General features: G+C 36.6%; 1 protein-coding gene across 2 annotated transcripts in view; it reads left to right on the forward strand.

The window, feature by feature from the left end:
- Positions 1-26,530, forward strand: part of LOC121416135 (methyl-CpG-binding domain protein 2-like) — a 54,273-nt gene that overhangs the window by 22,072 nt on the left and 5,671 nt on the right. The window contains exons 5-6 of one of the 2 annotated variants that reach the window (XM_041609608.1): positions 16,694-16,856; positions 19,751-19,803. In XM_041609608.1, the coding sequence (XP_041465542.1) occupies positions 16,694-16,856; positions 19,751-19,764 (177 nt within the window). In that variant the 3' untranslated portion in view covers positions 19,765-19,803. The remainder of the gene's footprint in view (positions 1-16,693; positions 16,857-19,750; positions 19,804-26,530) is intronic. The other variant, XM_041609607.1, reaches the window with a different exon arrangement.

Below are 26,530 nucleotides of genomic sequence, written 5' to 3' on the forward strand. Positions count from 1 at the left end.
CTCTCTCTTCACCTCCCCACCCTCGTTTCTCTCTCTCTCTTTCCTTCTCTTCTCTTCACTCTCTTCTCTTCCCTACCCTCCTCTTGCTCTCCCTCTCTCTTTGTTTCCTGAGTTCTCTTCATTTTCTCCCTGATAAATCTGTCCATTTCTGTCTGTATGTCTTTCTCTACCTCACTGCCTGTCTCCCTTTCTCTTTCTCCCTCACTCCCTCCCTCTGTCTGCCTCTTTTTCTCTCTCTCACCCTGTCTCTCTCTATTTTACAAATGCTATTCGTTTATTCCTCCTGATACTGTCATCTCTCCCTTTTTGCCATTCTCTCTTGTTACATTTCTGTCTTTTTCTCTTGTTCTCTCACTCTTTGTGCAATCCAATTCACTTTCAATCCTCATAACTGGAGATGATTGAAGGTGAACAAGAGACGAAAAAAGTGGTCAAAAAAGGGGGAAAATTAAAGAGTGTGGAGGGTTAGCTTTTGCTTGAATGCTTTGAGTTCATCTGACAAACACGTGCATTAGTCATCAGTTTGCTCCGCCTACTTTTCTTCAGGTGGTGTGTGATCTTATGAATTATTCATGACTTGCAAGGTGAATGGGAGAGAGAAGACTGAAATGAAGCTTCGAGAATGGACAGATGGAGAATGTCGCGATGAAGGAAATAGACAGACTTTTTAGTAGACATAGGAAACATCTAAGGAGCACTTTGGAATACAAAATACATGTGCACAGCAGTTGTCTGTTTCATAAGAATTCAGACATTCATTATGAGCCAAAAATGTATAAAAAAAAGATACTGAATAGAAATTTCATGTAAAATAAAGAGTTACATGATCATGTACATGCCAGGTGTCATTTGACTTTGTAATCAAGAGCTGATACATCAAAATAAAATATAAAACAAATATTTACCTGATTTTTCTGAAAATTAGTAATGTTAGTGTAAGTAGGCATCTTTTGCCTCTTCACTACATTTCCTGTGATGTTTGTTTACAAGTGGAGTTTGTCTTGTCTCTCTTACCCACTCCTTTCCCATTTCATTCTCTATGATATCCCCTCCCTTTCTCCCCTTACTTACCATCCACACCTCCCCCAATACCCCCTTCCCCTTATCCCACTTTCCTGCTACACCCCCAATCTATTGATCTCTTTAATGTGACATCTTAGCGTTACCCCCCCCCTTTATCCCACTTCCCTAATACACCCCTCCATTCAATTCTCTATCCTTCCCTCATACATGTATATCTAGCCTTCACCCCTTCCCCCTGGATATCTATTCCAGTTCCATGGACACACCTTGTTCTTTAAACAGACATCTTCCCTTCCATGTCTCAGTAGTATCCTAGTATGTACTACAATCTACTGTAGATGTTAACATACTAGTACTCCTTTGGTATTCACATTTCAAAAGAGGGAGTATTTGAAGAATATGATCCACCTGCCCATTTACATTTTGTATGAAATGAAGAATGAGTCATCTTTTTATGATATTCTCAATGTGTTGTTTTCTATGGTGGTCTGCTTTAGTATTATTTGTCAATGATGATATATTTTTGCTTTATTAAATTTGAATTTCAAATTGGAATTCTCTTAGGACAGAACATTATAAAAGTTTCAGAAGTGCAGATTGCTGATAAAATATATTGGAAGTGTTTGTTTATATGCACGATTTGCACTTTTGGGGGTTTGGGTGTGTGTGTTGCATGTGTGTTGGGGGGGGTACAGAGGTGAGACACTCCACCTAGCTGTGACTCCCTACCTATTCCTGCAGGGTGCTTTATACAAACCTTATTTATTATTCATTCAAAGTAAAATGATAGGTATCTACTAGATATCTCCCCTCATCCCCTCTCTCTCTATCCCTCGATCTAGTGGTAGCAACTAGGCTAAACTTAAACCCTGTTATGTTCTTTTATGAGAATGGATTATTGTCTTTCAATTTTTTTGTATATTCAGTCATTCCCTTCCAAGTAAATTCTATGCAATTTCTTTTCAAAAGACTTGACTGTTACCAAGTTCAATTCACTTTAATTTTCCCTTTCATTGCTTTTAATTCCCAGTATAAAGTATCTGTACAAGTTCCAGGTATTACACTACTGTATCTGATGAAATAAATTCAGCATCGATCATTTTCTCTCTGAAAGTGACTTTAACTTAATAATAATTCTCACTCCTACGCTAGTTTCTGCTGAATTCTTTGGTGCGCAAGAGTCTTTTAGAAATCCTTTTAAAGCCTTCAAAATTTGTCAATTGTGGTTTCAGAGCTGGTGCTTGTAATGGAAGGAAAACTGTTTTTGTTTTAGATGTTCTTGATTTTACTAGGAATTTCCATGAAAAGACAATGATAGAATAGTGAGCCTGGGATCTGGGAATATTCAAATTTATCTTGGTTTAAGTTTTTATCATAAAATGTATTTCATACTCATCTGTTGTGATCTTTGTAATCACTTTCACTATCTTGAAGTACATTTGAAATACAAATTAGAAGGGGAAAAAAGAAGATTAAGCAGATTTATCAGAGGGAAATAGGGAAACTTCTTGGAAAAAAAAGTTAATCCCCCAAAATCCAAAAAATATTTTGATGAATTTGATAATTCTTATTGCTCCGAACAAGCTACATGAACATGTTGTAACTTCCATGACTTTTTTTCTTTCTAGAAAAGTGGCTTAATACTGTTGTATGTGATGACAAAATCTGGAATTCTTTAAAAAATGTTTTATCCTTTCAGGGCATGTACTTGTACACATGGTGTGAAAATGTTTCCATCAGAATATTTCTTTTTCAATTTTTTTTCCCATTTTTGTAATCATTATTCAATCACCAAATGTTGTACCTCAGATGCATGAGGCCGGATTAGGAAAGAAAATATCAAACATGGATTTGTATTCATTCTAAAGAGACCAATAGAATAGAGAATAAATGACTGAAATCCTCTTTGACTTGGCCCCATATTCACATGTACTGAATGTGCATCCTATAATTAAAATGGGGCATCTTTGTATTATGAGAGTTGTATGAATTTGAAATTTATTCAAGTACTCTGTAAAAAGCTTGCTTCTTGTACAACATTGTACATCAGCAGAAGCTATTGCTACATGTACTACTACTACTACTGCTAGCACTATTTCTGCAACTGCTGCTACTGCTACTACTACTACATGCATGTAATGTACGTTATTAGGTCAATTATGTCCTGTTGACTAGCTTTAGTGCCCCTTTAATTGGCTTGAAAAATTTGTTAGGACGCTTTTATAGACGGGGGGGGGGGGGGGGGGCTGTCTATAATTCACAATTTATTTACTTCAAGCTTTACCTAGAATATATTACTGTCATACCTGGAGAGAAGACCTTATATGTCTTTATTTTTTTTCAATTTTGAAAGGAAGGGATTTGGGAAATCTTGTCACATTTTCTTTTATTCACATTTTTTATCTTATACATGCACCCTTGCATGATTTCAGGAACAACATCAAATTGATTCAACTTTCAAAGTACTATCTTATTAGGTCGTGGGGATGTTCTATAGTTTCCTTCCAATGTAGGACTATAGACCCTTGTTGGTACATCTTACCATTATGTTGAGAACATACATGTTACATTTATGGCCTGATAATGCCACTCACATGGTGTCTTTTCGTAGTGGTTTTCTAACCACCATCTAAAAGGGGTGGTGTGTAAAAGGGGCTTTTTAGGGTAGTTCACCTATCTGATCAGAGTGGTTCCCTATATAATGTTTTATTTACCAGGGTAACCACTTCAGTTTAATAGAAAACTGCTCTTCCAGCGGGCCCTGCATAACATAATATGTTACTATTACCCTTCTCAAATCTAAATACTGAGCGCCTAGCAAGAAGGCAAAAGGTTCCATTTTTATAAGTCTTTGTTATTACTCGGCCAGGGATCGAACCCAGGACCTTCCATTCATGAGGCGGGCGCTCTACCACTGAGCCACCATGCGTTTCCCCAAACCACCATCTAAAGGGATGGTGTGTGAAAGGGGCTTTTTAGGGTAGTTCACCTGTCTGATCAGAGTGGTTTCCTAAACCAAAAAGAGGTGGTGTGTGAAAGGGATTCTTTAGGGGAGTCCACTTGGCTGATCAGAGTGGTTCCCTAAACCATAAAGGGGTGGTGGATAAAAGGGGCTTTTTAGGGTAGTTCACCTGTCTGATAAGAGTGGTTCTCTAAACCACCATCTCAAGTGGTGGTGTGTGAAAGGGGCTTTCTCAGGTATCTTACCTGTTCTGTCGTTGATCATTAATAATTCATGAGGATAGATGGAAATTTAGCTTGTGTAGCGTAAAGCTGTGAATCATGCAGGGAAACGCGAGACCTGATCACACAGGTGAAAACTGAAGAAAGAACATGAATAATGGAACAGGATGGGTGCGCTGGGTTATAGAGGATTGGGAGGATGGAATGACAAGAGGGAAAATTTAGGGGAGAGGGAGAGAGGGGGGAGGGAGAGAGGGGGGAGGGAGAGAAGTAAAAAGAAGGGGGGATTATCAGATGGAGAGGTATAAAGGAAGGGATGGCAAAGGAAGATCTCTAGAGAGGATATTGAGGAAAGAAGGAAGGAGATGTGGAATTTTAAAAAAAAAATAAGGATGGAGATAGAGAAGGATAGGAGAGAGATAGAGACAATAAATTTCCGTCAATCCTCCTGTCTGCCTGCCTTGTTAGGTAGCCTACATTATCAAAAAGATAATGTAAATCAGATATACAGTTACTTGTCATCCCTGCATGCATGTACATGTCTCTGAAGGAAAGGAGGAATATTTAAACATACATTCAAGAACGAATTGAAGAGCTACATTTTCTTTTTCCTTTTCCTTTTCTTACCCCTCCCCCATTTGAAAAATATGTAATGTTAGGGAATCCATTCACAGAACCCCCCACTCCATCTGAAATTATTTAACAGGATTTGACAGGACAATTATTATGAAGTAGTTATAATGTATTCAGATGATATTTATGATCATGAGCATTAATGATGGCTTTTGGCCATGTCTTGTGTAGTTGAGGTCTACTTCAGTTGATGGCAGCCAAGGAGCAACCGGAGGAAGATGACTCTTCCAGATATATGATAATCAAAACCTAATTAGACATCGTTCTGATTGAAGAGACACTGTCTAGGTCTCTGTCCTCTCTTCCTACATGTCTCTCTTTCTCTCTCTGTTTCTCTCTGGATCTCTCCAAAGGGTTGAACTGAAATAAAGTCTGTTGCTGTCCGTCTTTTTTCAGTGCGTCTACAGACATCGAGTTCCATCTGAAAGTGGCCTCAATCTGACTTTACGAAAAAATTAATATCTCTAATCCCTCAATACTTAGTGTTGTGTATAGAACCACATCTGAAGTAGCCGGGTTCTGGTTTGAAAAAGAAATGTTGTGTCTACATGTTTTGTATGGGAGCTATTTTCTTTTTATTTTCCAATTTTTTTTTCGTATTAAAGACAATGGTATTTAATTGCCCCATCCCTCATTCCCATCCCGCTGGTCTGAACATGTGCATAGAGCTATCTCTGGGAATGGCATCGGTCCACTTCTCAGAGGTATGTGTTAAAAGAGGGGTCTTAAATACATGTATTTAAAAAAATTCTGATGATGTATTGTGAGTTGGCCTTGTAAGTTGTGAGACGTTGACGAAAGGTAATTCAATGGCTGCTGAAGTGTGGTGAAATGGGGAGGTAGCGCGTCGATCAAGAAACGGAGGAGAGAGAAAGGAATATTGGTATTTGTGGAAGCTGTGTGCTCCTAGCCGCAAACTCCCTGGTTTTTAATTCTCGATCAAGCTAGGGATGAACAAATTTATGTTGAGATTGGGAGAGTGGGGGGGGGGGTGTAGTTATGATTTTTTGTGGGATTTCTGCTCATTTCTGGTAGTTTTGTGCAATTTATAATCTGGAGATGCCAGCTGGTTATGTTTAGAAGTATGTTGTACTTTACCTTGAGCAAATACCTGCTTTTATTCCCAGAAATAAAATTTTGCTGTTATTATTGATACTAAAAGAGCTCTTAACTGTTTTCTTTAGTTGCCAGCAGGGTTGGCGATTTTTTTGATTTTTTAAAAAAAATCAAAAAAATCGGATTTATTTGATTTAAATCAGATTTTTTTTATTTAAATCAGATTTTTTTGATTTTTTTTATTTTTTTAAAGTTCCTTCGAAAAAAGGGTAATTATCCCCCCCCCCCTTACTCTTACAATGACATCAATATTGATGTTATACATTTCACCCCTAATATTGTTCTTAACCACATATTTTGTAATTAAAATCCAGTAAAAAAGGACAATTAAAAATAAATTTGAGGAATCATGTATCTGAACTTAATTCTATCATACATAGGCCTATGAAGGAATATTCCATAGGGAATTCCCAGTGAGTAGAGAAAATTCCCCTCTGGGATTTTTCATTCAAATATTTAAAAAAATCCAAGAGAAAAAATCCCTTATCAAAACTGCCAACAAACCCTTTGCCAATTACTAGTATTCATGTATATTGTAAGAGAAATATTTCTCATCAATGATTTTTTTTCAATTAGTCACAGCTTTACAATAGTCAAAGAGAGACTACAACTGTATATGTTAAGGATCTTTTTGATAAAAAGCTCTTCTCTTGCTACAGATATAGATGCAAAACTCTCAGTTTTGGAGAACAATATAGGAGATAGCTTAGTCAAAGGGTGACTATACTACATTCTGTTACTGTGATTTTTTTACATTAATCTACAATTTTTATTCCCATATTCTCTACAAAAAAATCTGTTTGATCCATGAAGTATGAAAAAAAATCTACTTACTTTTAACTTAAAGGATAAAAACTGCAAAACTGCTTAAATTACAACATATGTATTACAAAAAGAAGTATTTTATTTTAAATGAGACACAGCTTACAACTGCCAATGATTGTAACTGAAGTACCTGCATCTTAACGTTAAAATACAGTGTTAAATGTTTATTCTGAGTTTTGCAAATTGTTGTTATAGAGCTCTTTCCATTATTACATGCAGATACAAAACTTCCATTATTTGTAGCACTGAACATAAAATGGGCTGCAGTGACTTAAAAGGTTTATAAGAGAAAGCTTTTCTCAACAGTCAAATTATGACTGTACTACATTATGTTAATGTGATTTTTATAATTATGTTATTCAAAACATCAAATGTATGATAAATGTAACAATACGAAATAAGAGGCATGTTAAATATGTTGATTACATGCAGGTATCATTTTTTATTTTACATGACAGAAGTAGTTATGTGTAGGCAAAGGATCAAAACTGGAAAACTGCCAACAAACCTTTTCTCATCGACTTTTATATATTATATTTTTCTTTTTTACAAACTGCTCTCTGAAAAGTCTTTGGATTATGTGAAAACTTTACGTTAAGAAAGAAATTGACTAATAATAACTGACAAAGAATGTAAAATTTCAGAAGAAAAACTCGACATAATTTACAAAAAATGAGTACCTATTGACAACATACATCTGTAGTTTTTAAGGAATTACCTGATTTTATTAATTTGATTTTAATTTGTTTTAAGTAGATATGAAGACTTTGTTGATAAAGTTTTTCAGTTGACTTGAAGAATTAAAACTGCATTGAACAAATACTTTGTCCATGATTTGTACATGTTTCAATGGAAGTGATTTAAATCAATGATTTTTTTAAAAAAAATCATGGTGATTTAAATCGCGATTTAAATCACGATTTAAATCAACGTGATTTAAATCCGCCAACCCTGGTTGCCAGCTGGGCAATCAAGGCGGAACTTGAGCAACTGCTAATGTTAAGCCCTCTATACATGTATTTTGAAGAAAAAATTGTACTTAAAGGGATTCTCCGGGCTGAAGATATCTATATCTAAATGAATAGAGTAAAGTTCACATAGCAAAATGCTGAAAATTTGATCAAAATCAAACAAATAAAGTTATTGAATTTTGAAGATTTGCATTATTCTGGTGAAAAAGTTCTAGGCATGTCTTTGCGATATGATAAAGTCAATCCACGCATTCAAAGGGAGAATAAAACCTTGTGCTTACATGTGTGTCAAAAATCTGTCCTAAGGAGTGAAAGATGGATTGTCCAGAAGAATTAAAGCAGATGGAGAAGATGTATAGACCAACAATTTTGAATGTTTTATGTAATTCTGATATATGCATTCTACAAAGCAATCATTATTTGAAAGGGTATGATTGCCATCTACATCCCATCTTCTTTCGTTAGATTGTGAAGTGCACACACACACACACACACTCACCCACATACACATATCTGTAGTCGATTTTTACCCCACGAAGAACTAATGCCTGCACATTAGTCAGGTATCATCAAATTTATTAACTCCTCTTGACCTGGATGATCTAGATTTTATTGCATTTTTAATAATTTACTCTATTTTTTAGGGGAGGGGGTGAATATTTATCAATGTGAATTACATTGGACTATAATGTTATCTGACACTGAATGTGAAAATGAAAATCAATATTTATTTGAAGCTCTATCCTGTACTAGTTCAGTAGGAGCTATACATGTAAGCAAACGTTCGTTAAATAAAAAAAGTCAGTCTCGCATATACAATCGCCAAATGATGAATCAAGATAATGTGATTATGCTGAACTACATGGCTCCAAGTTTATATGCTGAAAATACATTTTGTATTTATAATTTAGTGAAAGCAATGTGTAGGCCTGAATGACAATTTCTGTACCTCTGTCCTGGAGATCTGTTTTGCTGTGCACAATGGGGGAAAAAAGCAATCATTTATGATTCATCTTCTTTGCAATGATTTAAAAATAATCATTTTAAGTTTGTTGTATGCAAACACAATGTACTCGTATAAAAGAGCCCACAAAATTGTATGTTTATATTTAATACCAGAATAGATTACAAATGATTAATGATTAAAACTCCCACAGTTTTCATATTTTATAACGACAAACCTTGGAAGGCGGTCTAGACTGCATTAAAAAAAATAAAAACATGAATTCTATTCTGTGGGTGCCTCTATCCGGATGGTGTTTTTATTCTTATGATGGGCCCTCATACACCATCTGTCCCTAAGTCATTGTACAGTCACTGGCAGTATTTTGTATCAACCACAAGAAAGAATTTGAATAATTATCATCCATCATTTGCCTGAGCCTGGTGTGTACACCATCTCTTGAGGACTGGGACGAGCATTTTTCAATTTCCGGTTGGCTCCGATGGTGATGCCAGAGGCAGTCATGTTCCATCGCACAAAGAGTTTGGTGGTCGTAACGGTTACGTTGTTCGTGATAGCCTCTCTCTCAACCCGATACCAGCACATTAACATACAATATTGAGCAATTTAGTCAAAGGCACTAGATACGTGTGGTGAAGTATTGTACCCCTTTATATTGATTGCTGCCTTTGTATTTCTCTGGGTGACAATGGCCCAGAAAACATTCTTCTATTTGAAAAATCAGATCGCTATTTTGCTACCAAACTCGCTTGAAAATAACTATTTCACATCCTTTGCCAGACCACCCGATGAGCAGACTATAAATGGCAATATGAGTAGGCCTATAATAGTATACATGAAAATTTCTCTTGAAATTTGAATAGCGAAATAGCACTTTGCTGTTCTCTGATGTTTTACTTTGTCCTTGAATTTCATTGATGTTCATTACTGCGGTTATCATATTTTGAGCTCTCCTGCTAAAATGAACTTGTTAGATAACTAATCGTATTATTGCAGCAACATGCAGCCTCGCGTATCATTTGATCTTGTCGATACATTGCCTTTAATTGGCTCCAAGAGTGCAAATGCGGAGTGCAACATTGAAACAATATCCAGCCTTGCTAGTACATGCTGTTGCAAAAAGTGTGCTCGTGTGGCAGTTTATTGACTATATTTTCTTCTCCTTTCATCATGCATGCACTTGTTAGTGTTATTTGCCAACAGTCTGAATTTTGACTTAAAAGTTTTTGGAATGTTCCAACTGATATTTAATTAGATACATGTATTTCATACTCTTTATTTTCTCTAGAATTTAGGTACAAATAACTTTTTTTCTACTGTGTTATTAAAACTCTTGAGAAAAAAAACCTAACAGAGAAGAATCTGTACTTGTTAAAACAATTGATGGCAAGCTCATATTGTCTGAAAGTGGTTTCCTAATTCATGTAGAAAAAAAATCTAAGTAAAAGAGGCTGCAACTATGATTAAAATAAAACTTTTTCTTAGCTGTCTTCAAAATCATTCTTGTTCAGAAGAATTTTTCATTTGAAAAGTGAAAAATTTATTCTGTAAAACCATGGGCCTATTAGGTCCATGTTAAAACACATTTGCACTCTACACCCTTCAAACCATAAGTGTTTTAAGACATACATGTACATCTTCATATAATCTAGTCATGATATGGAATGTTGATGGATGCATTTTGGGGAATTTACCATTGAAGCAACCCCCCCCCCCAAGGCTTTAAAAGCTCAATGTATTGATTTTGTGAATGACATAGAGGAGTCTGCAGTAGTAGACTAAGTATAGGTTACCTGGATGGTAATCAAGCCTAGGTTTGGGGTCAGAGGTCAGTTTGTGATGGATGGAGGGAGGGTAGTGATGAAAGAAGGTTTAAGAGAAGGATGATGACTGGTTGGAAGAGTGCAGACCTCAATCTCTTCATGATGGAAGCAGGGTCACTCACTATCTTGAGAAACAGAAGGTCTTTGATGGATGGAGAGAGGATAGTGATGAAAGAAGGTTTAAGAGAAGGATGATGACTGGTTGGAAGAGTGCAGACCTCAATCTCTTCATAATAGAAGCAGGGGCACTCACCATCTTGAGAAACAGAAGGTCTTTGATGGATGGAGAGAGGATAGTGATGAAAGAAGGTTTAAGAGAAGGATGATGACTGGTTGGAGAAGGTGTACAGCTGAGGCAGTCACCTATGATGAGAGACAGAAAGTCTTGAGTGAATGGGGGAGGGTGGGTTTAAGAGAAGAACGAGGACTTGATGGAGTAGGAGTGTAGGCCTATATCTTTTAGATGGGAGCAGGGGCAGCCAGCCATCGTGAGAGACAGAAGGTGTTAGATGATGGAGGTGTAGGGTGGGAATGAGAGAGGAGTTGAGAGATGCACGAGGAGATGGCAAGATGGAGTAGTAACAGACAGAAGTTACCTTTATTGTAGTCAGTCAAGACTATTTGTGAGAGACAGAAAGGCTAAGGTGGAGGGATGGAGGAAGGATGATGATGTGAGAAGGTTTAGATGAGGATGTTGACTGAGAGGAGGATGCGTATAATGTGGACTTTTTATGTCATTTAAGACAAAAGGTCTAGAGATGAATTCAGTGAGGGTGTGGTGAAAGAAGGATAACAGGAGATGAAGACTAGAAGAAGGATGTTGTACATGTACAAGGTATCCGTTTTAAGATGGAAACAGGGTGCAGGTTATTGTGAAGCTGACCTGGGAATTGTACTGCCATTTAGCCCCCTCCCCCATCGTTCATGAGAGCAAGAATGTCTGAGATGAATTTAGGGAGAATAGTGATGAAAAAAAAGACTAAAGTGATGGAAAAGTGGAAGGAAGATGTTCCAGACATGCATCACAAGATGGAAGCGCTTAAATTCAGTGACAGTTATGTGGCCCTGGTTTAGCTGCCTTAAGTTCTTTCTGGTCTGGACCATTGATGATGTAAAATGTCTGGTTGGATGGAGGGAGGATGGTGATGATAGAAGTATTAAGGATGATGGCTGGAAGGAAGATGTTCCAGGCATTCATCACAAGATGAGAGCAACAGGGATGGTTACTTGGTGTATCTAACAAAAGAAAAAAAAATGTTTTAGAGGTCAAGTGATAGCAGGGGTGGATGGGGCAATTGCCCCTCCTAGAAACCCCTCTATCAACAATTTTATGGAGAATTGTTTCAAAGTCTACCTAGTCACGTTCTTTGCCCCCCCCCTCCCCCTTTGGAAAATATCCTTGAAGACTTTAAGCATTCAATGAAGGGGCATCCTAAAAAAAAATAATAATAAATGAATCTGTCAAAACAGCCCACCCAAAATGCAAATTCTGTCCTCCTTCCATTTCAAAACAGGCATAATTAATTCCTTACCAATGTATTCAATTTTCACTACCGGTAATTTTACTGGCAATGACAGGCCTGGAATTTATGAAGATGCACCATTATGAAATTTCCAAGCAAATGGAATTAATTCTTCAGAGAGGCATTATCAGTTGACATTTAAATCATTGACCTGCTTTTTTATTGGGTTGTGGATAGGGGAAGAGAGAGAGAGAGAGCTCTAGAGAAGTGGTATGGTGGATAGAATCATATAGGGCATACAATTCTAACAATATAGGTATCTTTGAGACCTTTGTTTAAAAAAAGTACTCAAAAATTCATAATCAAGTGATATTCACTCCATCAGCCTGCTTTTTTTGATGACCTGATCATGGATGAAAATGTGTGTGTTCACTCTGCCAAAATACCTGCACCCATGGAAAAATCACTTCAAAAGTTCTTTTAATTTCTACTATGAATGGGTATTTTTAGGGGATACTACTGCTATTTTGCTTTCACATTGGCAAATATACCTGGTATTTTCTGATTGAGGTGGATCATGGTAGATTTCCTGATCAGAGAATGCCTGGAACAGACAAACTTTTAGGCGGTCTGAAAAACGCCTCTAGAAGTCCAAAGCAGTTTCTTCAGGTCATCACAGGCATATTCCATGTTTAGTCATATGAACTCTGGGATTTACAGTCAGTTGACAACTACTAGCCTTTTTCTGTGATAACCTACATGGTCTGCATAGTCATACATGTATGTGGAGAAGTGTGTTTTAGAAAGAAAGAGAAAGTGGCGTGTTATTGAGAATGATCTGAGATGGATAGATATTGATTTGTTCCATGCAAGTTGATTCTTCAATAAAATTGTGATTATAGGAGGTTTCAAACGGCCTTGAAGTTTGTCAGTTCCGGGTATTTTGGCTGTGTGAAAGCATGGACCTATAGGTCCATGGTGAAAGCAAATTACCTGTAATCTGCCCGAAAGGAAATGCCTGCTATCACAGTAGGTAGGCCTACTTGTCAAAATTACAAGAACTTTCACAGGGATTTTTTCAAGGTCGCAGGTATCTTGGCAGTGTGAAAGAAAATTATGGGAACTTTTAGCCCAGCGTATAATTGGGCATGGGCACTGTGGGTGGCTGCTGAGCTAGTGATTTGAAATCTCGCGCCTTGCTTGCATATCAGACCGTACTGCGCATGCTCGTAACTTCGGGAACTTATCCTGCAGGGTATTTTGGGGGGCGTTGTGAATGCGTATTTTTAGCCTGAAAATGTTCTTGTAATTTAACAGGAATTCTTATGATCGAGGCAGTTTGAATGAAAGTGCTAAATGAAAGTGCTAATGAAAGTGCTCCAGATCAGCAGTTGAAATGATACTACTACTACTATTGATAATAATAATAATTGATATTTTATAGTGCTTTACACAAATGTTTCAATGTGTAAATCAAGATGCTTTTTTGACATTTAAACCACTGTTGTTGTTTTGTTTGTCTTTAGAGTGTCTACTTTTCTGTGTGTAGGAGTTGAGCATATAGAATATAAAAATTATTGACAATAGTATCTGCTTCTTTTTGTTCATGATTGACAGGATAACAAAACTTCAATGAGTTTCATAATCTGTTGACATTTGTCTCCATGCAATCCTTTTTAAATTCTAACAAAAAAATTAAACTCTTTGAGATCAGGTTTCTGAGTATTGAAATATTGAGCTCATTTTCTTTCCAATAGCTTTTTGTGTATGATGCGTAAGCATGACAAAGGTGGTGAGTGGAGTGGGGTAGCTGAGATGGTAAAAAAAAATTCTTTTGATCTAATATGCAGCATCTTAAAACCTTATTTTTCTTGACATTTAAGATAGTAATTCTCCAGGGAGATGTGGGTGTTTCGGCCTGTATTATGAAAATGGCGATAGCTATTCATAAAGTGATGAAAGAGAGAGAGAAAGAGGGAGAGAGGGAATCTAAAAGAGACAAAGATTATGTTATAACTGCCTTTTCATAAAAATATCAATATTTGTAAGAAACACTTTGTAAATGCAGCTCTGATAGAAGTATACTAGTGGGCTTCAAACATCACTGCTTTCTTAGAAGTTTGGTGAAAACAAGCTGATAATCATGCCTACCTGTTTTAATAATGAGCAAAGTATGAAGTGTATCAGGGAAAGTCCCTATTCTGGAACAGGAATATGCCTCTCTTGTGAGCACTCTCTCTTATGAAAATTGAATTTCTCTCTTTTCTACAATTAGAGAAATACAAAAATGTCCTTATTCCAGTTTGGAAAAAATGTTTTTAGTTCATGAATTTCTGACTTGAATTTAAAGACTTTCACTTGACTGGATGCATAAGTATGAATTGCTTCGTAAAAAGTGTGGTTAAATGAATCATACTACCATATGTATAGATCCGTTAGTAATTTTTTTTTAATTCAACACCTTCACTGATGGTGTAAAATTTGTATACAGTAGGCTCGTGGAACAAGGCCAAGCAGTTGAACTTCAGCACCTGACCTGATTTGGCTCAGTGACAGCAATTTTTGTTGCATACAAATATATTGTTAGGGTGTAAAATTGTTTCAATACTGTTCAATTATTACTCCTCTGCAGTTGTAAATGGAAGCAAGTGACAAATGCCTATATAAAAGCATGAAAATGTGCAATAAATAATAATCTGTCATTTAGATACATAGCCAAAAATACAGACAAGCCCTGTGTGTAATTATATAATCGACCTGCCTGCAAGCAGAATGGTCTAAACTCGATCAAGAATTATTCATAATTTAGCATCTCAACTAGCTTAGAATGCAAAAGAACCTTGAGATGTTACACAATTAGTAAGAATTCTTGGGTCTTTCAATTTTTTTCTTAAAAAAACAACATTATTGCCAGCCTGTCCATCTAAGTTTTATCACAAGGCTTGTATAATGTACCATTTACACCAATGACAGTACATGATCAGGTGAGGTATCTTAGCTCACCTGATTGGTCGAGTTCTCTCCTAAGTAGGGGAAGGCGGGGTAAGTTGAGCATAGGGGTAAGTTGAGCCATCAGCCCCAGGCCAATAATGAATGAGTTAGACATTAGGTGGTTTCAGACCGCCTCGAAGTTCGCCAATTCCAGGTATTCTCTGATCGGGAAATTTACCCCGATCAGAAAATACCAGGTATTTTGGTAATGTGAAAGCAAACTACGCGTAATTTCCCCGAAAGAAAATACCCGCTAAATAGTGGGTACTTGGCGAAATTACGAGAACTTTCGTGGGGATTTTTCCAAGGTCGCAGGTATTTTGGCGATGTGAAAGCAAATTACGGGAACTTTTAGCCCAGCGTGTCGTTGGGCGCGGCGGCGTGGGTGGCTGCTGGGCTAGTGATTTTGAATCTCGCGCCTTTCCTGCTTATCAGACCATACTGCGCATGCTCGTAACTTCGGGAACTTATCCCGAAGGATGTGTTTCGGGGCGGTGTGAATGCAGGAATAATTAACAGGTATTTTTTAGCCTTAAAAAGTTCTCGTAATTTAACGGGGATTCTTGTGATCGAGGCGGTTTGAAACCGCCTACTGTGATGGTGTCATGTATTGATGACCCACAGCATAACCCCTTACCCCACCACATTGTTTTCCATTTTGAAACAAAAAATAGTTTTTTTTAGAGGGAAAAGTATGAATTTCAGCCAAAAAAGTAAAAAAGAGTGTGAAATAGATAAGTGCTTTATACACACACACACGTCTTTGAATATAGTAAAGACATGATAACAACATTGTTAGTCCAGGTATGGATCTCCATTCTTGTCATAGTCGTTTATATGATGGATGCATAATAAATGTGTGGATACAAAATTATCGCACTAAGTTCGGACTGGGGTAAGTTGAGCCAAACAGCATGGGGCAAGTTGAGCCATGGTAATTCTTATGGTAATGTATCTTAAAAAACAAACAAACCATAAAAATCGATTGAAATGCAGGCTGAAAGGAGCAAATTTACATGACTGCTCTTTTCCTTTTAAAGGACATTAGTATTTATAGAGAAGTAGCAAGTGAAAAGACTTTAAACAAAAAATGACATGCTGGTTCTCCCCCCATACATTTTGTACGTAGTTTTTGTGGCTCAACTTACCCCAGACGGTGGCACAACTTACCCCATTTATGGGGCAAGTTGAGCCATTTGACATTGGTTTTTTCAAAGGTCACTATGACTTTCAGTGTGGGGTTAGAAAGTTATATGTAGGTGAAAAACATTTCCCAAGAATCAAATTTAAAGGCAAGGTACTTATTTCTACAATAGTACTAGTCATATCAATTCTAACATGCAAAATGCAAAAAGTGTCACAACTTACCCCGCCTTCCCCTAATTATTGATGCTGTGATGAAGATTTCATTTCAACTGTTTCTGTATTGGGATGGTGGTTTAACTCATTATTTTGATAAAAAAATCATGAGTTAGAATGATAGGCCCCATTTCCTTCAGCGAGAAATTCATCAGGTGTCAACTGGATTCATCCTAGGGGAAATACATTGGTTTGTCCCTCTTGTAAGTGGTAGGATTTATTCCTTGAATGCTTTAGAACCTATATGACAGTTCAGCAAGTAGTAGCTGTTTTGTGTATGGATTTGTTATTGTCGCTTTTGTGTTACTGTTAGCCAATTTTTTTTTCTTGTTTGTTTAATAGCCTCATCTTGATAAAAACCCAGGAGTGTATCTCAATGCTGACCAGCCTCCCTGCCTCAAGTTCATGGTGACGGAAGCAGACATCAGAAGACAGGAAGAAAGGGTCAAGGAGGTCAGAGATCGCTTACAAAGGGTCATGAAGGGTGACCCGGAAGCTATACAAGGTGAGGGGTCAAATAGGGTCACTTCTTTCATTTTAAGGCAGGGTGTCATTGCAACCTGGTGAAAACCATTGGGTGATTTCAAGTTGGTGTTGATGATTGATGTCAATGTTCCACATAGAACCAAAGTGAAATAAAACTGGTGATTGGACAAGCCTCACTTGGTGCCATCAGTGATTTGATTTAGACCTTTTTCTGTAAAGTAATTCGTATTTTATTGCTCAAAATCGATACTGAAATAGAAATACTCCGAAAATCAATTTTGCCCAATTGATTGTGGGCCGGGCAGCCACCGGGCAGCACCAGATCGACATTGCTCTATTCCTTACATGTAGATCGTTGAACACCAAACAGGATAGCAGAAACTCCTATCTTTAACGTTCTTTGGTCTTACGCGGCCGGGGCTTGAATTACTGACCTCCCGGTTGTGAGACGGACATTCAACCAACTGAGCCAACACAATGGTACAGAATTACCAACACTGACACCAACACAAAACTTGATTAGGTGTAATAGCTAGGGAAGGCAAGCTAAATTTGCTTCCATTACCAACACCAGCACCAACACCAAACTTGATTAGGTGTTAGAGCAAAGGAAGGCAAGCTAAATTGTTATTCCATTACCAACACCAACACCAAACTTGATTAGGTGTTGGAGCAAAGGAAGGCAATCTGAAATGTGCTTCCTTTACCAATGTCATCACCAATACCCCCCAAAACCTGAAAGAAAACCCAATGTGTTCACTGGCTTGGCATGAGTGAACATGTATGTGGTTTACAAGGTACTTCTTTGATTTGATTGGCTGTTGGGAAGTCTTAACACAGAAGTTATCATCAATGATGAGTTTTGTGCAATCATGCCATGATAGCAAATGTTCCTCATGAAGTGCAAGTTGAAAAACAAATCAATTGATAATCAATCCATAGTAGGGTCGGAGTCAGGATTTACCAAAGAAGGGGTGGGGGCAAATTATTAACAAAAAACTTGATAAGCAAAGACAAAAAATGGTCCTTTAAGAAAAGGGTGCATCATGTAATAGATTTAGAATTCATGTCACTGGTGTAATAATGTACGTGCAGCTCCAGTGTCTCATGTGCAATTTCAATCATGAGCCAGAACATTAAAGTTAACAAATCCTTCTATTTGACGTAGTAGTTTAGGCAGAATAGACATGATTGGTGTACAAATAGACGGATTTCTGTGGAAAGAGGGATCCGCACGTTCTTTGCTGTATTTCGTAAACGATCTCTAGTGAAGCTGAATTTTGTACATTAGAATAGAATTTAAAGCTTTTTTGCTCAGTATTTAAATTCACATCTTTAGATTTAGATGTATGTTGTTTAATTGTATAAACAAAAGTTAATAATTACAGCTGTCATATTTCCATTCATATATTACACAAGTGCATGTATTTGTATTGTGTACATGTTGAATGTGTGAGGGATATTGTAGCATCATGAATGGAATTATAGATCTGATCACTCTTCGTGTATTGCTTCTAGTTGCTCATGTGAAGCACTCAAGTATGCAGTATCACTTTCGTGTCATGCACATTAGTTAGGCGGGCATTTAGCATGAATTTTAACATGCATGCATGCAAGTGCTGCTGCCAGTCAAAAGCCAACTCATACCTGTTACCTTTCTTAAATCTTGAAAGCCTTGGCTATAGATACTCAAGACAAAGGGGAAAAGGGAAATAAGAATAATCTATTTCTGTCATATATGTTCTTCATTTTGAAATTATTTCTAAAAATTATCAATCATGATGTGCTGGGTGGGTCCACAAGGCTGATTATTTTTCCCCACCAAGCTGAGGCTCCGCAAGGCCGATTACTTTCCCCCACGAAAGTTGATAGTCCACAAGGCTGATTTTTCTCATCGTATTTTCTTTCATTAGGATGTTTGTCTATATCATTGGAAAAGTTTCCGCTTAGCGTATTATCCAATTAAAATTAAGTATAATCTTATAACTTGTGGATGATAATCGACATAAATTTGATGAAGCTTTTGAATCCCTTTTAAGCCACTTATTCTTTATTTAAAAAAATGACACTTTATATTTCTTATTGTTATCATTTCTTGGTTATGTTTTTTTTTCTTGGAATGTAGATTTTATTCCATTTCACAACTGCAAGATAAAGACAATCATAAGTTGAGAGGGTTGAATATACCAATTTTGAAGAAAGATCAAGAGCTTAATATAAAAATTTAGATATTATGATTTCAAGAATTGAATGTAGATTATTTAATATTTCAAAGATTAAAATACAATCCGAATGTTTCAATCTAGATAAGTCATTTAAAAGTAATTAAATTTGAACTGAAAGTCTTCATATCGATTCTGTTATTAGCTGCGAATTTACATCCTGATAAAGGAAAAAACAATTTGAGAAAAATTGGCCTGGTGGACCCTTGGCCTCCTGGGAAGACCCCTGATGTGCTCTTTTCAAAAAATAAATTTTATCTCATATGTGAGCTTTCTTGGTCAAAAGTTTTGGATTCTTTTATTTAAATTATCAGACCATGTGACTTATTTCATTGGTACAAGTCAGAAGATAAATTCAAATTAATATTTATATGTTTTAAAAAAAATTGTATGGTTATTTTGACTCTGGTTTAATTAAATCTTGATCAGAAATCCAATAATGTATTTTTTGCATTACTTTAATTGATATTTGTGACATTTTTCTCCCATCATTGCTCTGTTGGGGAAAATAAAATCACAAGCCCATTTAATTTTATTTCATTAATGGTTTTAATGATTTTTTTCAATTGTTTTATTCAATTCTTTAAATAGTTGTAGGTTTTCATTTATTTTGCTGAAATTATTATTCTAATTCTTAACCCATTCCTTGAATATGATATATTTGTATATTTTTTGCTCCCTTCTCCCACAGGCCTGATGCTTTAGAACAGTCCTCTCCAGTGCCCCAATGACCTCCCCTTAAAGGTATCCTATAACACTAGTAAAAAGAAAACTCAATTTTTCAATCTCTTGTGTTTTTCCTATGTCCGTTCATTAGAATTCTCTGTTTTTTCTTCAATCAATCAATGTCACATAATACTTCAGAATAGTTTTGGATATTTATTTATTCCAAAATATTATTGATCGTTTTTCAGGGCATTTTTCTCCAGGAAAAATCAATCATTGTGGAGATTCAGTAATTAAAAAAAAACAATTTTAATAATGCTAGTAAATTGCGACATAATAACACGTTTGGGGAATCGGGAACCATTTCATTGCAATTCTAATGTTTGTTTGTTTTTTCATCATTTTCATGTCTTGCCCAAGTGCTTTTTTTGTTTCTTCATCTCCCACCATATATTCCTCTTTCTATATTTTCCTTCTGCATTCTTCTGCCCTGCTTTCGGCCACCTCTCTGTTGTTCTCTAAATTTGTGAATTTAATAAGAATTTATTTTGTTTGTCGCTTTGATCTTTTTTAGCTGTGAAAAATATTCATCTTCTTGAATGTTGACTCTATAACCTATATGTACGTTTTACTAATCATTTATAATAAATTATGAGTTACTAATTATTTCTGAGTGTATATTTGGTAAATCTTTTTTTATTGTCTATAAACCTAGGCCTGTAGCATGCAAGTGACTAATGATGTGGCCATCTTATATTTAATATTTCCTGGTATTCTAAGAAAACTCATTTAATTTATATATATTTCTATATTGAGAACATTCTTCAGGAATATATATAAATGTATGATATACAATAAAAGAACGTGGTAAAGAAAATTCCAGGATTTTTCCTGGTTGCTGATTGGGTGGGTGTGTGTGTGTGGGGGGGGGGGGGTTGAGGGTCAGTAAAATTGCACGTCATATATAAGGACTTATAACCATGTGCTTTCATTTTACCTTTTTTATTTTTGTTCTTTAGTTTGCTTCATTACTGGGAAAATATTACTGGGACTCAGGCGACTTGGCCCCAAAATGATCAAAAGAGGCCTGGAAAATGAATTAAAGATCCCCGAAAATTCACATTCACTGCATTGTTGAAGCTATATCCAATTTTGCAGATATAGGCAGTAGGTTGTGAAAAATCCCCTCCCCCCGGAAAAAAATTGCCTGCTTCATTGCAATTCCTTTTAATTGGTAGGTTAGAGTTCCCTTTAAAATAATGGAAATGAGCTTTTCAGTTGGGTGGGGTACACATGCAGGCAAAAATGTTGAAGCCAGATACCTGACTGATTATTGGGCAGTCACTTTATTATGACATTTATGAGCCTAACCTCAAACCCAAGCATCCAGGCAATCCTTTCCATATTTCATAGTCAGAAAGTTAATCTTCCATAACTCTTTGAGGTCGCGGAGGGTCACGGCCCATAAGGCCATGCCTCACCCAGAGAGGCCTGTGATTGGTCGATTCAGGGAGCTTTAACCTCACCCCCTGATTTATGATGAAATGGACCAGAGCAAACAAAGAGCAGTATTGTAATGTGGAATGTATTTATGGTGTCAGGGAAGTTGAAGGATGCAGGTCATGTGATACCACTATGTTTCTATCCAAGAGGGCACCAAAAGAGGTTCAGAAATCCAAACCTGCTATTTATACTGCGAAGAACATAGACTTTTTAAAGGGAGTGGTCAATTGTGTAGTAGGAATCATCAAAAGTTTTGAAATTAAATGTGTTGTGAACAATATGGTGGCCACATTTTCCTTACACCAGCAGCGAATGTGCTTGCCCACCTGTCCAAATGTTGCCTGATTCGATGCTTCCCCTATCCTGTGTGAAAGGTGTAAGCAGTCATAATGTGCTTTCAAAGTATTTTTCACAACTTTTGAAGATGAATATTATTTACGGGTCTACAATATCCTCAGGGATTGACTCTCAAATTGCCCTCACATTCATATAACTTTAATAGTTGAAACACAAATAATTGAGCCAAACATATTTGTATTGGCCAACTCCTACTAAGATATTGGTTTGTTCCAGTGAGAAAATTATTTCCTTACTGCTGTAATACCCAAATTATTTTTAAGGTTTTTTTTAATAGCTTAGTAACATTCTTCAAAATGTTTTACCTCCTTTTTTTTTGGGGGGGGGGGTGGTTGAGGAGAGGAGACGGTTATAGAATAAGAGACTGAGGGAATGATCTAGACCTACATTATTGTGTTGAGCTGTTATTTCTAACAGTTTGGTATAGTCACGCCTAACCTGAAACACTACAATTTCCATTTATACTAACCCAATTTTGGCATGAAGGATGAACATTTTTTGCCCTCCATAAAAGGGCATTTTGACGGTTTGGAGGCTAATTTTGCACCTTGTTTAATCAAAGTGAGAGCGTATTTTTAGAAGCGTAATAGTGCATGATGAATTGGCTAGGATGTTATGTGTCTCTGGCTGTGTTGGGTGATTAGTAAAGTCTTCTGCTTCGCCTGCGGATAGTCTAGGAAATCAAGCAACTTGATGGTGGGCATATAGTAGGTCCTACGTGACTGTTACAGAGCAAAGCAATTTTTCTCTTTAATACATTGATTTAAAAGTTTTCATTTATACAATGATCATGATAATGATAACAATACCATTATTCGCAAGAGTTTAAGACCACTTAGAAATGTTATGTGTACAGTACATGTATGCGCTGACTTTCATTAGAATTTGGCCTATATAATATTTTTGTGTGTGTTGATTCTGTGTTTGATTTGAATGGTTAAGATGAAATTTGTTTAATAAAGGAATTGTCAAATAGCTTGACTATTCTTGACTGATTTTTCAGAATGGACAATTTCTTTTAACAAATTTCCCTTAAACCATTCAAGTCAAATGCAGAATGGACATCAACAAATATTATAGGTCAGTTTTTAATGAACCTAGTACAGTATGTTACAAATATATATAAGTGGTGTACTTTCAGGTGGTCTTAAACTTTTGCAAATGATGGTAATATGCCTTTCTTACCTGGGTCATGTAGCACAATGCCGATGAATTGTTGCTGAGGGAAAATTGATATTATGACTTGGGATTTGAACCCATATAAAGTGAAAGTTTAGAGTGGGAACCACCACTACACAATTCGATGCTTCAATCAAGCACATACTCAGAAGAGACTTGCATTTCTCACCCAAAATCCTAGTTATTAAGCAATGCACCCTCGGTACGGCCCTGGATATCAGTAGAAAGTGGGACAAACATGTTATATCATCCTGACTTTCCTCACTCGACCCCTGGCTCCATATTGCCTATATTGAACTAAAATTGAACAAGCACAAAATATATTGCCTTATTTACCGGGATACACAAGGGGCAAAAGGGAGATCATTGACGAAAATAAGAGAGACTCCGATACCGGTAAAGAACGTTATTAATGGAGGAAGAAGAAGAAGAAGAGTTCTCTGTATTAGTGATAAGTGCATGGAAATCCTAGTGATACTTTATGATGAATCATTTGAATATAAAATCTTCTCAGTCTCGAGAGAAAACTCACAGCTTAGGTCAAAGAAAATGGAATAAATTATAAAAATCTTTATCACTAGCTGGAATGAATATTCTTGCTTGTTCATTTCATCTTTGTAAAGTAAGAAGGAAGTCATTATGAAGGTGCATTCATTTTTATCTTCAGTTCTTTCAATTTTATTTTTTTCAATATTTTATTTATTCGTATTTGATAAAGGAATCAAAACAGGATATATGGTCTTTCTGAGAAAAGATGCAAAAGTCATTTAATTTCTAAAGTGAACTTTATATCTGGTGAATTCTATACTAAAATATTATATTTGATGTGATGGATTATAAGTGAGGCACAGTTCACACATATGCCTATAACATACCAAGTTTTTGATGCTACAAGAGACTTTGGGTTTTAACTTCATTCTGAAGGGTCTGACAATGACAAAAACTAAAAGGCACAAACTATCCGTTCACTGTTGTTTTGAACAAGAGTTACTGCATTGCAAGACTACCTCTCTAACAACTGAGCTACTTGTATTGCATCTCCCTGAGATTTATATCTTATAGATATATTTTAATGTTTGTTTTCTTAAATCTTGACCTTTCTTCCATCTATTGCACCGAGGGCCTATTTTTTGTATCATAATTCAAAATTCCCTGTTTTTCAGTGGTTCTTGTGATGGGATTTTATTGGCTTGAATCGTGGGATAGTTAGCGGCCACATTGTAGGTCTGCAAAGTGAGACTAATGATCTGCCAATACATTAATGATGAACCTTTCATGTGTGAAATCAAGATGGACAGCCCCATACAGGGTTTACCATCCTTGGCTCCTATAAAGTCAACATTTTCATGACCTTGCCCTATATTTCCCACCCCTTACTAGCATATTCTAATTTTTCTGTCCCCCCCATGTCAAGGGGGGGGGGGGCTGTTCAGCTTTTTTCTGTTCATACAAAATGTTTGAACACAACTGTCACTGTGTGGTTGTGGTGGAGAGGGTGGCTATTGACATTTTTCAAGTACTATTTTTTTCTTTGCAGGACAAATTCCCCTTTACCCTACTCCCTTTGGTTTGGTAGATATGGGGTAAACACCAAAATAACAACAAAAAATATAGTTATTAAGAGTCCAAAATTAAAATATTGCCATATAAATGTATTAATTCATTTTTACTGAATCAGGTAAAACATAATAGATTTCACTTTTCCTCATTTATTATGTGTCTACCAGTGTCCCACACTCTTACCCCTTTACTTGCACATTGTCTGGCTTTAGAAGCATTTATATAAGTTATATACACCATTAGACATTCATGTAGTTTTATCAAAGTACAATCTATAATAAAGAACCAGTGTGATATGCTAACATATATTTAGGGCAGGGATGTTATTCAGAAAGTTTGGAATTGATTGCTGCTTCCTTTAAAATGCAAAAAAAGAAAGAAGAGCAGCACTTCCCCTCTTTCAGATGTAAGTGACTGGCCAGCTACGAATTGGAAAGCATACCATTTCTGTCAGTTCAACTTCATTGGGTAAATCCATTTGTAAATCCCCAATAAATGAGTATGATTTTTATTTTCATCAAGCCCTGGCCGCATAGCTCCCGTGTTTACTTGATTCATGCCCTCCGTTCCTGGACTTGAAAAAATACCTCTTCAACAAAGGATCTTTTCAGACGAGGGTTGTTAGTGTTTTTGTAATCATGCTGGTTAAGTAGTAATTGAGATTTTTATATAAGTGTGAAATAGAGTTAGGCTGCGTTTATGCGACCTCAACCCAGAATCATGATTTGAATCACGATTTGAATTATGATTCAAAACAGAAACATGAATCACGATCCGACAGAATCAGCGTTTATACGACCATCTTTCTATTAAACGCTGTTTCTCCCTGAATTCGGGCCGATCCAGTGCGCATCACAGTGCGCAGTTTGACCCAGGAAGTATAGGTCAACATTTTCGCGCGTGTTTCTAACTTCAAGTCGGCTGCTAGATTTTTGCTGCCGCCCGAGCTAACGCGCGATCGTTTGTGCAACGTTTACTCGGCTTCCGAAAAATAAATCTTTTACTTCCAGAATTCCGTGTATTGTACCTCGTATTGTTTTTGTTTACTTGTATTCAATCTTGTCGGTTCATCGAAAATGGTGTTCGGTAGCCGTAGTACTGGGCACGAATTCTGTTAATTTTGTCTCGACAGGCGGTGCCACATCTCCGTAGAAATCCCTCCCTCGCAAGCGCCGCTGAAAGGGATTCGTAGATCGTCTTATTTCTGTGAATCCTGGTAAGGGATGCTTTTGCTTCAGGCCAAAGCACAAGCAGAGCCCTGAGTTCGTCGTCAGTCCAATTTGTGCCTTTGGAACTTGAAGATATGATTGATGAAAACAATGAAATATACAAATGATGCTACAGTACAACCCCGGGGGTACAATACACAGAATGATAATTCCTAAATGCACATGACAATTGGCATATACCGGTACTAGTACACTGGCAATACTGCTACACGAAAATTAACCTGCACGAAACACAGCGCGCGCCTTTGAGTCGAACCCGGAAGAAGCACGACACAATGACGTCATAGAATCATGATTCAAATCACGATATCGTTTATACGACCTTTTTCGTTCGTGATTCTACAGAAACGTCTTTCCAAACGCCCCTTTTTCCGTGTTTCATGTTTGTGATTTGAAAGACGTTTATTTCCACTTTCGACTAAACGCAATCGTGATTCTGCAGAATCGTGATTTGAATCATGATTCTAATCATGATTCTAGGGTAAAAAAGTGTCGAATAAACGCACCCTTAGATTGTATACGGTCAAAATTATTTTTCTGTGCAATTGAAATAATTTTTTTTGTGTGTGTTGAGGTGAAGTGCAAGTGATAGTCAGGACATATTTTCAGTATTCCTAAGAACCTTTCATGGTGCAATTCAAACGATCGTGTTTTACAAATGTAAAATAAGTATCTTCATATTGTAGTTCAAGTGATGGTAAAATAATATCTAAACTTTCTGCCTTTTATATACTCCCCTATTGAGAGACATTTGCATGGCCATCACCATCATCATCATATCATCATCATTAATATCATCATCATCATCATCATGATTAACATCATCACCTCCATCATCATCATTAACATCATCATCATCATTAACATCATCACCACCATCATCATCATCATTAACATCATCGTCATCATCATCGTCATCATCGTGGTTTAGTTTATACTACATTCTATTAAACTCTCCTAACCATTCCCCGTATATT

The sequence above is a fragment of the Lytechinus variegatus genome, chromosome 5, assembly GCF_018143015.1.
Source record: "Lytechinus variegatus isolate NC3 chromosome 5, Lvar_3.0, whole genome shotgun sequence".
In the NCBI taxonomy this organism is placed as follows: Eukaryota; Metazoa; Echinodermata; class Echinoidea; order Temnopleuroida; family Toxopneustidae; genus Lytechinus; species Lytechinus variegatus.